This window comes from Panulirus ornatus, chromosome 15 (genome assembly GCF_036320965.1).
Source record: "Panulirus ornatus isolate Po-2019 chromosome 15, ASM3632096v1, whole genome shotgun sequence".
Classification (NCBI taxonomy): domain Eukaryota; kingdom Metazoa; phylum Arthropoda; class Malacostraca; order Decapoda; family Palinuridae; genus Panulirus; species Panulirus ornatus.
The window spans coordinates 32,332,889-32,346,761 of record NC_092238.1 but is presented as its reverse complement, the minus strand read 5'-3'; the positions used below and the strand labels follow the sequence as shown (position 1 = coordinate 32,346,761).

General features: G+C 47.1%; 1 protein-coding gene across 2 annotated transcripts in view; it reads right to left on the bottom strand.

Moving 5' to 3' along the window:
- LOC139753825 (uncharacterized) overlaps positions 1-13,873 on the bottom strand; it is a 230,994-nt gene that overhangs the window by 18,816 nt on the left and 198,305 nt on the right. Inside the window, exon 3 of one of the 2 annotated variants that reach the window (XM_071670728.1) lies at positions 3,075-3,230. The exons of the other annotated variant lie outside the window; for it this stretch is intronic. Coding sequence (XP_071526829.1) covers positions 3,075-3,230 — 156 coding nt within the window. The remainder of the gene's footprint in view (positions 1-3,074; positions 3,231-13,873) is intronic. 2 annotated transcript variants of the gene reach the window in all.

Below are 13,873 nucleotides of genomic sequence, written 5' to 3'. Positions count from 1 at the left end.
GCTAGCCCCACCCCAACTGGTAATGTGGCTGGCAACAAAAATATTACCCCAACAATATCTAATTTGGCTGCCAACATTCTTGCGTCTGCGACTCCAGTCATATCGCAGACCGGTTTCTCCTTATTAATATTTGAAGCAGATGCAAACAAAAACGAAACAATACATTTCTGCATATACTAGAAGTGTACAAAACATATAACACACACACACACACACACACACACACACACACACACACACACACACACACACACAGGCGTAAAATCTTCCAGGTGGTGTGTGTGCGTGTGTGTGTGTGTGTGTGGGAGGCAATAGTGCGTCAGTGAGAACCAGTGGAGGTGTAGGAAGGTGTGGCAGCAAGCGGGTGCATTATCACCATGGGGTTCCCCCTTCCTCCCTCCCATGCTACACCACACAACACCTGCTCAACACCTCTTGCCACTACCACCCTACGTGATTAACCCAAAAGCAGACCGTGTACCTGACTGGAATCACAACTGTGTAGAAATTATTCCACACACCGTTTGCAGCACACGCTAGTCACGGCATCTGCAAGCTGTTGTCTCCCTGAGAACGCTGCCGTGAACCATCATCACTATACGCAGACGAAAGCACTCATGAATTACGAAGAATCTGGAGTCCTTTACTGTGCTCCCGCTGGCTCACTACGCCTGCATAACTGGGGACGGGTCAAAACCACCCTTTGCTAAACTATTCACATAAGTACCAGCTCGATCCACGTGAGTTCAGCACCTGCCTCCCTCCCGGTGGGGGCTGAGACCCTCCCCATCTAGCATCGAAAGCCCCAGACGCACGCTTAGTTTTCGAAGAAAAAAGAACACATCAAGAACCCCTCAGCAGGCGTGACCAAGGGCCGGAGGCAACGCCCGCCAGGTCCACCCCTCTACGCGGATAGAGACAAGCCCCCGACACAAGGTGGTGGGGACCTGTTCTGTATCTACATGATCACTACAACATTCCTGGGTCTCCCATATCATTACCACTTCATAAATTTTGATGTCGGACAGAGATGTACTACAGGCCACTGTGGTGTCCTGGTCCGCGGCACAAGGGGGAAGGGGGAGCAGCAGCAACGTCTCATCCACACCCCCATGTTCAACTGGTCATGGAACAATCTACAATTATCTAGCGGAAAATTAGCCAGCTTAATTCGCGAGGGATTATTTGTGGGGTGGTCACGCGTGAAGTGGGACAGGTGCGCGGGAAGGAGGTAAGACGCGAAGTGGAGCAGGTGTGGGGGAGGCCAGACATGAAGTGGGTCAGGAGTGTGTGTGGGGGGGGGGGGGGGGGGGGGGGGGGGGGGGGGAAGACAGACGTGAAGTGGGTCGGCTGTGTGGGAAGCCAGACGTGAAGTGGGAGTGGCAAGCCACGACGAGGTAGGCCAAGTTTAGGAATGGCCTGGCGTGCAGCCACATCTCCATTAGTAACGCCGCCCATCTCCTCCTCACCCACACCATTACCACTATACTACACCGGGTCCTTCCAGTAACCACTACTCCTCCACCACCCTACATACCTTACCCCGGGTCGACTTCGGACGTTCATCTCTCTGTGTAGTTCGGTCTTGGACCCAGATGTGCTTGTGTTGCTGCTGCTGGCCTGCTTAATCACAGTTACGGAGAATTGACGTATCCTCCACAGCTTGTATGGCCGGCCCGGTACACTCACAGTCTTATGAATTTCTCTACTTGTTGGTTCACCATTTCTCTCTCATCTCTCGATACATTTGTCGAACACTTTCAGACCTCGAGTGTGTCCGTTATCTCATCATATGGTTTTCGTATGGTACATAATTACTTTTCATTTCCCAAGCTTCTCTATCAACGAGTGCAAGAGTGAGCAATACCCAGGTGGAGACTAGATGAGGTTGGATCAGATTTTTCATGTGTTGATTATTTCCCATCACGTTTGCATCTCAGAGAATCCAGCCCTGCTCATTTCAATCGTTCCATCTTCATGAATGAACAGTTGAAGATGGATCAAGGAACGCTATCTGCACACTCCTCATTCCTGTCCTCTCACTTTAACCCTACAAAAGTGAGGCTTACAGTAGAACCCAGCCTGCCATCCTTACTCTAACTTTTATGATAAAGAAAAACTGTTCAGCACTTTAACACAATTTCTACCCTGATGCATTTGGCAAAATCTGGGGGTAATCTTAAAAGAAATAATTTACAAACATAAGGAAGTTTCTAAAACATGACAAATGCGATCTAGTCACTGCAAGATATATAAGCTTTTCGTGAAGTACTTGGCCAGTAAAGGAGATTCTATTTGTGGTTCAAGGCTCATGGCAATACGCTGATGAAGACACATTCTTTATTCCAAGCCTATCGTTTGATAATGCAATGCCACTCGAGATATCTCATGCCTCTCCAATAAGGCTTATAAATACGTAACCGCTGGAACGTTCTTAAGTAACACAAAATATCAACGTAACATTAAAGTGACCTACAGTTATCGAATAGAGTCCCCGCGCGACACTGGAGTGGTGTGTGTGAGAACCCCCTCCATGTATGGCAGGGGGTGAGACACACACACACACACACAACCCAAGTCTCGGGCCCTGAAGTGACGCCTGGGTCCTTGATTGCCAAGCTTGTGTTACGACAGGTAACTGAAGGAAAGAATGAACTCACAGCCTATCATTACCAGGGATCTGTGTTATCACACACACACACACACACACACACACACACACACACACACACACACACACACACACACACACACATTGAGAAGCGATCGAATGATTTAAGAACAATCCACCAAAAAAAAAAAAGAATAAGATATAAATAAATAAAATAGAAAAAAAAACAAATTACGGGAATTACTAGTAAAAGCAACAGTGTTATAAGTATCAATACATTCTAAGGAAAGCCATGACAGAGGGGCCGGAGTCCAGAGAAGACAAGCTACAGTATGGCAGTAGTAATAATAACGTAGAGCTGGTGTGTTAGTAACAACCACACTGACACATGCTGAGGCAGTGATGGAGAGGTAAGTGTTAGCAGTAAAGTTAGCAGAAGCCGAAGTAGCACCAGATGCATTACCTTGTGTAGTGGGGCCTGTGTGAGGAACTTTGAAGGCTATACTGGGAGGTATTGAGTCGCTCTTCCGTCTAAGTTCAAGTTCTCGGAGGTGGTCGCTGAAGCGGGTGTCTAAGAAGGGCCGCTGGCCGAGGGCGAAGGCTCGGAACTGTTGTTGGCCTGAGGGGCAGAGGGGAGAGGGTCAGTTCTGCAGCAGAAGGAGGAGGAGGAGGAGGAGAAGGAAGAGGAGGAGGAGGAGGAGAAGGGGGCGGTCTGGGTGTCAGCAGTCTCCACCATCACCCACACTTACACACTACACCCAGTTAAGCCAGGCCAGACCGGCGCAAGGTGTGCACCTCTACTGCTAGCAGGTGAACCACCCTAGGTGGAATACAGACCTCCACTAGCCAGGCAACGTCAAGTGTACTCTAGCCAGTCATCGTAAAACTTGTTCAGTTCTATTACGTTACAGTCATTTCATGATTCAGTCTACGCCAGGCCGGGCATGTATGGTGATGATGGCAGCACCGTGTCATGATAAACTTCATAATGACTGACTGAAATGATGGCAGGAGGTGGGTCATAGTGTGTCAGCAGGGAGGAGGTAGGTTATGTTGTATCAGCAGGGAGGAAGTGGGTCATGTGTCAGCAGGGAGGAGGTGGGTCATGTTGACTCAGCAGGGAGGAGGTGGGTTAAGTTGTGTCAGCAGGGAGGAGGTAGGTTAGGTTGTGTCAGCAGGGAGGAAGTGGGTCGTGTGTCAGCAGGGAGGAGGTGGGTTATGCTGTGTCAGCAGGGAGGAGATGGATTATGCTATGTCAGCAGGGAGAAGGTATATCATGCTGTGTGGTCAGGGTGGAAGTGGGTCAAGCTGTGTCAGCAGGAAGAGGTGGGTCATGTGTCAGCAGGAAGAGGTGGGTCATGCTGTGTCAGCAGGAAGAGGTGGGTCATGCTGTGTCAGCAGGAAGAGGTGGGTCATGCTGTTTCAGCAGGAAGAGGTGGGTCATTCTGTGTCAGCAGGAAGAGGTAGGTCATGTGTCAGCAGGAAGAGGTGGGTGTCGTGTCAGCAGGAGGAGGTGGGTCATGTAATGTCGACAGGGAGGAGGTGGGTCATGTAATGTCGACAGGGTAGGAAGAAGTACGTCGTGTAGGTGTCAGACACAGGCCCGGCCCTGACTCGTGACATCACCACACACACACACACACACACACACACACACACACACACACACACCAAACAGCCTGGTGCTAAAGCCATACACCACGGCGACTACCCCATCACACACTACCCAAGTAAGGCCATACATTATGACAACAGCAACAAGAACTTCTCCAAACGATAGCTCGTCATGCACAAAGTCATCATACACACCAAGGCTAGACACAGCACCAGGTCATCCTCACAGTATCATACCACAACCACACACAGCTCCATGCCATCCACACAGCGACATACCACAGCGCATCACTCCCTCCCTTGCCCAGTGTGTCGAAGTGAGACATGAACTCCCACACCTATACAGGTATACTGAAAGAACTTTCTTCTTCCTTGATCATTTTGCACACTAAACTGATTCATCACATAATGCTACACATTTCTAGTCACATCTCTATACACATAACACATCCATCTTATATGAAAAATACTGAGAATCTTATCATTCATAGTACAGGGTCAAATATCGTTTGGCTGAGAAATTGGTGATGAATATAGATAATGAGAACAAAATATGGATGATTAGCATTGTGTATACATCACAGTTATTCACTTGGGATGCAGGTTATTTCACAGTGACCTCACTCTCTCCAAAAATAAGTTTGCTATGATGAACCTAGAGACGAAAGAATTATAATCTAACCACCAAAAGACTCTAAGATGCTTATCACAAAGGAATGGTCGAGCGTGTAGATCAAGCACATTATTTTATAATGGGAGTATCACAGTCAGTCTTGAGAAGTGTGGTCCATCAATACGCAGGTGGTGCTTATTTCTGTGTGGATGTTCTCCACTGTATGGCCACTCAAGGGGGAACTCTGACAGACTTTAATGCCATGTGGTTCAGTCACGTTCGCTTTCAGGCAAGATTACCTCAAGGATGAGGAATCCATTGATAGAAAAAGTATACATATATATATATATATATATATATATATATATATATATATATATATATATATATATATATATATATATATATATATATATATATATATTTATATATATATATATATATATATATATATATATATATATATATATATATATATATATATATATATATATATATACACAGTTGGCTATGTAGATGGAAGATCATAATCGAAGGCAGATGGTGCTGAGTTCTAGTTAATGATACGACGGTACGATACAAGTACCTGTAAAGTGTACCAGACCAGCCAAGCTGTTGGGGATATCTAGGCCTGAGGGCCGCGGCATCCAACACCTTCGTCGACCCTCGACCAAATCCAACAGCCTGGGCCCTAACCTGGGCTGTGGAAGTGAGGATTCCCGAAGGATGCACCAGGTATGCACCAGATCATCCACACAATATCATACCACAGCCAGACACAGTCCCATGCCGTCCACACAGTATCATACCACAGCCAGAAGACACAGCACAGGTCATCCACACATGATCATACCACACAAAGACACAGCACAGGTCATCCACACATACCACAGCTAGAAGACAGAGCACAGGTCATCCAAACATGATCATACCACACAAAGACATAGCACAGGTCATCCACACAGTATCATAACACAGCCAGACACAGCACTAGATCATCCACACAGTATCATATCACAGTTGCCAGACACAGCACTAGGTCATCCACACAGTATCATACCACAGCTAGAAGACACCACTAGGTCATCCACACAGTATCATACCACAGTTGCCAGACACAGCACTAAGTCATCCACACAGTATCATACCACAGTTGCCAGACACAGCACTAAGTCATCCACACAGTATCATACCACAGTTACCAGACACAGCACTAGGTCATCCACACAGTATCATACCACAGCTAGAAGACACAATATCATGCCATCCATACACTGCTCTACCACACCCACATCTAGACGCAAAATGGACCGACGTTATGCATACAGACCTACCAAGCCACACAGACGAAACCTTCACATAATGATCTACTCTGCCACAGCGGCAACTACACCGCACTGCTTCGTGCCACAAACACACACATGCATCATATCTTCAGGCTCACCACACACCACACACACACACTATCCTACCCAACCCACACATTGCCATGGTCAAGCCACACAAAGCTCTGATCAAGCCATACACTGCCCTGTCAAGCCAAGCTACTGCCAGGTAAAGCCCCACACTGCCCTAGTCAAGCTACACACTGCCCTGGCCAAGTCACACTCTGCCCTGTCAACCTACGCTACTGCCCAGGTAAAGCCATACACTTCCCAAGTAAAGTCATGCGCAGCCTAGGTAAAGTCATACACAGCCTAGGTAAAGCCATACACAGCCCAGGAAAAGCCATACACTGCCCAGGTAAAGTCATACGCAGCCTAGGTAAAGCCATACACTGCCCAGTTAAAGTCATACGCAGCCTAGGTAAAGCCATACACTGCCCAGGTAAAGTCATACACAGCCTAGGTAAAGCCATACACTGCCCAGGTAAAGACACAAACTGCCCTGGTCAAGCCACAGGTAAACAGCCCACAAGATATAAGTACAGAATAACAATACAAAGGCTTCATCTGACTGGTGTTTGTTGTTGGGCACACGGGACACACATGACTGGGCTACCCATGCACATGGAAGCATATTGTACATCAATGAAGAGGAAAGAAAAATGCTCTTGTTCACGAAGCACAGAACGTGAGAGCAGGCCGGTGTCAACCCCTGGTCACAAGTGAACACAAACAGAGAGGAAACATGATTTGGTCAAGGAATATTGGAAAACACCACACTGCACGCCTCCCTTACCCAGATCATACCTGGAGAAGGTAAAAGTAAGGTAAGGCTAAATAATATAACGTAGGGAAAGCTAATGGAGAGGGACTGTAAAGTAAGGGTAGGTATAAGGTATACGTGAGAATCAATGGTCAGTTCAGAGCAGGTGGCTGGTTAACGTCCTTCAATGTAAATGAACAGAGAACACACAAGGCCATAAAACAACACAAGAAACGGAACAGAAGTCAGACATGAATACAAAAATCAAAAGTTAACTCATGAAAATAAATGAAAATGATAAATAAATAAATATGACAAAAGTGGGTCTGTGACGGCAAGTATTTCTTACCTTCAAACTCTCTCTCTCTCTCTCTCTCTCTCTCTCTCTCTCTCTCTCTCTCTCTCTCTCTCTCTCTCTCTCTCTCTCTCTCTCTCCCTCCTACATGACCACGGTTCATAACAAGAAGAAAAAACCATTATATAAGCAATAAACTATTGACTAACAATGTGTGTTAAATACGTGTGTATCAGCTGTGGAGACGTGAATGGCTGGAGGAAAGCGACAACAGAAGTGATGGTGAATGTGGGTAATGCTTTCCGTATACAGCTGCTCTACGCTGTGTCCCTCTACTGCAGAGGATGACACTGTGTTGCCTCCATCTGACTTTCACCTTCCCAGTGACTGAGGCGGCAGAAGCACATACCATACACTGACTGCAGAGCCGACATACACCTTGACAATGAACGCCCAGAGATTCATTATACATTCTCACATACCACAATCTGACTGAATGAACTTATGGAATAGATATATAGAAAAATAGACGTCCATCATAAAGAAAACTGAACAACACACCTGTAACATGTGGACAGAGTGAAGGTATACGCAACATATATATATATATATATATATATATATATATATATATATATATATATATATATATATATATATATATATATATACTAAAGGAATGCACTCGCTGCATACCACATACAGTTAAAGCAGATACAGAGTGAGTTAAGAGTTTTCTACACTTACGTCTACAATGTCACAGATAAACCACTGGAAGAACCAGTCGGGTGTGTGTGTGTGGGTGTGTGTGTGTGGTACTCCGTCCCCACTAGCACAGGCGCACAGAGCCACAACCCACCAATATAACGATAAAAAAGTGACTTTGATATAAATCTATCTATCTATCTATCTATATATATAGATAGATAAATAGATAGATAGATAAATGGATAGATAGATAGATAAATGTTCACATATGTCGCAGCTACTGGAAGGTACACACCTCCCACAGCTACTGGCAGGTGCGCACCTCCCTCTCGTATATACTGCTGCCTGTTTAGGAAACGCCCGGTGAGTGTGATGTGAGAGTAGAGCACAGTAATGGTAACAATGATGCTGAAATATAGACACTCAACCTCCTGTAAAGTCGCCAGCCACACCGGCCAAAAACACACACAAGGCTACTGTTTGTCTCGGTCATAATGACACAATCAAACCACATAATCACCTCCTGGGCTCCCCCCTCTTTTTTTTTTTTTCACCCTGGCCTATTATGTGGTACTGTTCCTGCATCACCCTATAATTACTGTACATGAGAATTATAATAAGGACTTCAATTGCTCCAGCTGCCCCCGTGGTTACGGCTTGCCATACACACGGATGTCCTGCTGCAGGAGGGCGCGGGTGTGTGCCATAGACTCGGCTCCTGCCACCCTCGCCACTGCCACCACAGGGACTGGCTCCGCCCGTGACACATCCTCACCCCACACCTAAATCATCAACCCCCTGGATACAACGACCTTGTTTCTGACTTATCTGAGCTATTTGTGTCGTGTGGGGTTAACAGTAATGTTAGATGGTACGGTGTTTCCCCAATATTTTTACCGTGTACGGTGATGGAATTAGAGCAGGCCACAACATTAACGTTACTATAGGAGGCCACAACATTAGCCTGTAGCAGGCCACAACATTGGCCTGTAGCAGACCACAACATAAGCCTGTGGCAGACCACAACATAAGCCTGTAGCAGGCCACAACATTAACCTGTAGCAGAACACAACATAAGCCTGTAGCAGACCACAACATAAGCCTGTAGCAGGCCATAACATTAGCCTGTAGCAGGCCACAACATTAACCTGTAGCAGACCACAACATAAGCCTGTAGCAGACCACAACATAAGCCTGTAGCAGGCCATAACATTAGCCTGTAGCAGGCCACAACATTGACCTGTAGCAGACCACAACATAAGCCTGTAGCAGGCCACAACATAAGCCTGTAGCAGGCCACAACATTGGCCTGTAGCGGGCCACAACATTAGCCTGTAGCAGACCACAACATAAGCCTGTAGCAGGCCACAACATAAGCCTGAAGCAGGCCACAACACTCGCCTGTAGCAGACCACAACATTATCCTGTAGCAGGCCACAACATTGGCCTGTGGCAGGCCACAACATCAGCCTATAGCAGGCCAAACACTGGCCTGTAGCAGACCACAACATTGGCCTGTAGCAGGCGACAACATCATCCTTCCCTCACCTACGGAATGGTAGGCTAAAAGTCATATAGATTTTGACCTTAATAGTTATCATTACCCGCTGTCTGGCATGTGCCTCGGCCACAACAATCGTGGTACGTACCTAGGGTACGGTGTACCGTCTCCAATGGTACCGTTCGTACCAAGTATTACGGCCTCGATCACCACACACCAGTGGTCTGTAACGTGAAGGTCATCCTGGAGGAAGTTCAAGTTTACTTTTTCTTATCTTTTCATAATCAACTTTTTTTTTTCTTCTTCCCCCTGACGCACATTTCATGGCGTAATACTGGTATCCACGATTTGTTACTTATTTCCTACTACAGTAGTTTGGGGGGTGGGGGGACTAGATTGGCCTGTTCTCCATAACAAGAGTGAGGTGATCATCACCTTTGTTGTCTCCTGCTTCCCACACACCTCCCTCTCACCCCCCAAATCTATAACATTATCACAATTTTCTGGTAATTTCATAAGATAGTGCTGGCAATCATTTATCCTGGCTGGGTGTCGTATAATGTGGATCATGCGACCCAGGGCAACTCCGCTTTTTAGAGAGGGCGCTGTCATACACTACAGTAATGTACTACAGTTCTATGATACGTTCTGTACCCATCCAACACATGCCGTGTTACAGTCTACGTCAGGCGATACACTCCGTCTCCGATGATATACTGCGTGTCTACAACACGCTATGTTGTACCCTAGCGACAGCTGGGTGACTCTTCAAGCCTTGTTCCCGATGATGGTACAGCACCGTGGCTCCTGTTATGCTGTGGTGTGCATCGCTGTCATGGGAACCGTCTGCCAGACGTAATGGCCAAGTGTGTATGTTGTCGCACTCCTTCCTGGCCTGGGGGGGGGGGGGGTTGTGTGTCCAGTCATTTGGCTGCTGACCATAACCAGTGGATGGCTTTACCAGCCTCCTCCCTCTCTTGGTGTACCGCAGCCACCCACACTTCGCCTCAACTACCTCATCACACGCAAGCTGAGGCCACAACACCTATCTATCTATCTATCAGTCTGTCTATTTTTCTCTCTATCTATCTATCTATCTATATATACGTTACCGGATCCTGCCAGCTTGCGGCTACGCCCCGGATGAAAAGTAATTTTTGACGAGTTTGCATCATCGACAGTCGACGAAAAGGAGAAATCTTTCACTCCAGAGGAGTTCATTTCCCGCTGCTGGATAGAGCGCAGCCTTGAAGCTGCGAGAGCCACGTAAAACAGGTCCTGAGGTTTTATAAATACATACATAAATATATATATATATATATATATATATATATATATATATATATATATATATATATATATATATATATATTATTCATTATACTTAGTCGCTATCTCCTGTGTTAGCGAGGTAGGGCAAGGAAACAGACGAAAAGAGATAGATAGATAGATAGATAGATAGATAGATAGATAGAGAGAGAGAGAGAGAGAGAGAGAGAGAGAGAGAGAGAGAGAGAGAGAGAGAGAGAGAGAGAGAGAGAGAGAGAGAGACTAACATGAGCCAGTCCCACAGCAACATAATTACTTAGGCCTCGCACCAACGATCACTGATCACTTCTTTCCCTCCCTCCCTCACTCTTTCCCCACCACTGATCACTCCATCACTCCCTCCCCATCACTGTTGACAACCCCCTCACCCCCCCCGTGTCCCTCTCCATCACTCCCCACCACTGATCACCTCCCTCCCCGCCCCCCAAACCACCTCCTCCCTCCCTACCACAGGCATGTACCACCACAAACAAGCAAGAGCCTTCGCTAAGCATACAATGTCTCCTCACGAGACAGATTTTAAACTCATGATTTTGGTTAATTCGCTTTGCACCAGCCACCCCGAACCCCACAATTGCGGTTGTCACATCATCGCTATTTTGGTGTATTAGTTTTTTTTTCTTCTGTTGTTGTGGGCGTTGTGCGTGGTGGGTGCTGGGGCGCGGGACCATACAGACGACTTAACACCGGGGAGAGAGAGAGAGGGACGCCTCTGGTCATGCATCTTACAGCCACGAGAATTAATCTTTCGGTCGCCATGAGACGCATACCTTGTCCGCATTGGCAATGGTGGCCTTATGGGTGGCGAGAGAGAGAGAGAGAGAGAGAGAGAGAGAGAGAGAGAGAGAGAGAGAGAGAGAGAATGTGTTCCGCGACTGCCTATGTCTGCGCCGCCGTCTGCCGACCTTATCACACACACACACACACACACACACACACACACACACACACACACACACACACACACAATAACACAGCCATCAGACCCAAACACCTACCCTCACATCATGCTGGACCCCGCCAGCAGGAGCCCTGAGCAAATCCCTGACGGGCCTCAGCTGACCACCTCCGTCAGGAGCGGGTGGCAAACGTCCACCAACACGACTAATACATCCTTTAAGTGTTACTAAAATGGCTTGGTCGACGCCCCCTCCCGCCCTCCGCAGAGTCTGATGTCCCCACATAAATCACGGATCTGCGACAGTCACATGTGGGTGTCGTGGGTCACACCTGCTGCAGGAGTGAGTGCATGTACGCCGATGTGACAAACCTGCCCATCCAACAACTCACTCTCACCTGATCACTTCTGACGTGTGTGTGTGTGTGTGTGTGTGTGTGTGTGTGTGTGTGTGTGTGTGTGTGTGTATTTCTATCAATATGGCTATGGAGAAAAACGAAATGTCGAAGGAAAATCAAAAGTTGCGCATGGATTTCAGTAACGGGGGAAAAAAGAAAAATCAATATCAAGCCATATCAAGTTAAAAACCATCCACGGAAATAAAACCTTCCTTGAAACACTGGAAAAAATAAAACTTGGAGTCAGGAGGTCGTGGGGAGAGAGAGAGAGAGAGAGAGAGAGAGAGAGAGAGAGAGAGAGAGAGAGAGAGAGAGAGAGAGAGAGAGAGAGAGAGAGAGAGGCCAGACGTGGGCTACACCACATGTATCAAGGAGATCCCAACGCAGGGAAGATAGGCATCCACAAGTGTGTGGTTAACATGGGTCACACTACCCCACGCCCTCTACCACGCCTGACGCATTACGGGCCCCACTACCCCACGCCCTCTACCACATCTGACGCATTACGGGCCCCAACACCCCACGCCCTCTACCAAACCTGACGCATTACGGGCCCCACCATCCCACGCCCTCTACCACACCTGACGCATTACCGGCCCCACCACCCCACGCCCTCTACCACATCTGACGCATTACCGGCCCCACCACCCCACGCCCTCTACCACATCTGACGCATTACGGGCCCCAGCACCCACGCCCTCTACCACACTGAAGCCTAGTCTACGGGTTAAAGTCTGAATAATCGTACATCTACATAAATGTCTCTATGTACATTGGTTACACATCTCTTACTGTTCGATCCTTTAAGATACCCTCTCATATTTCCCTGCTCTCTCTCTCTCTCTCTCTCTCTCTCTCTCTCTCTCTCTCTCTCTCTCTCTCTCTCTCTCTCTCTCTCTCTGTTTATTTTTGTTTACAGTCCAGCTTACGTGATATACAAACGGGAATGACACAAAAGAATAGGATGATGCACCCAGAAAACACACCAGTGGAGGCCGGCCCTATACACAACCAACTTGAGCCAAATGGTTTACTACTGTTCCCGTCTGTTGTCCAGATGTACAACATGAACAGTATGACCAGGTCAATCAGTTGTATATCAACATATATGGGAGAGAGAATAAGAGCTGGAAGACGGGGAAAGGCTGGCACATGGAAGTTTAAGATGGAAAAGCTTAAACCTGGAAGACTGGGCGAGGTTGGTAAAGGGTATGGGGCAATACTGAAAACTAAGACTATAGCAACAGCAGTGTAAGATTTTCTGATGTCTAACGAGTAAACTAAGTCAAATAATGATGGGAAAAACCTGAGCAAAACGCGAAGAAGTTATTGGTCCATCCACGGAGCTACAGTGTCTTGATAACACTGTCATCCAGGGAGCTACAGTGTCTTGATAACACTGTCATCCAGGGAGCTACTGTGTCTTGATAACACTGTCATCCAGGGAGCTACTGTGTCTTGATAACACTGTCATCCAGGGTGCTACAGTGTCTTGATAACACTGTCATCCAGCGAGCTACAGTGTCTTGATAACACTGTCATCCAGCGAGCTACAGTGTCTTGATAACACTGTCATCCAGGGTGCTACAGTGTCTTGATAACACTGTCATCCAGGGAGCTACAGTGTCTTGATAACACTGTCATCCAGGGAGCTACAGTGTCTTGATAACACTGTCATCCAGGGAGCTACAGTGTCTTGATAACACTGTCATCCAGGGAGCTACTGTGTCTTGATAACACTGTCATCCAGGGTGCTAC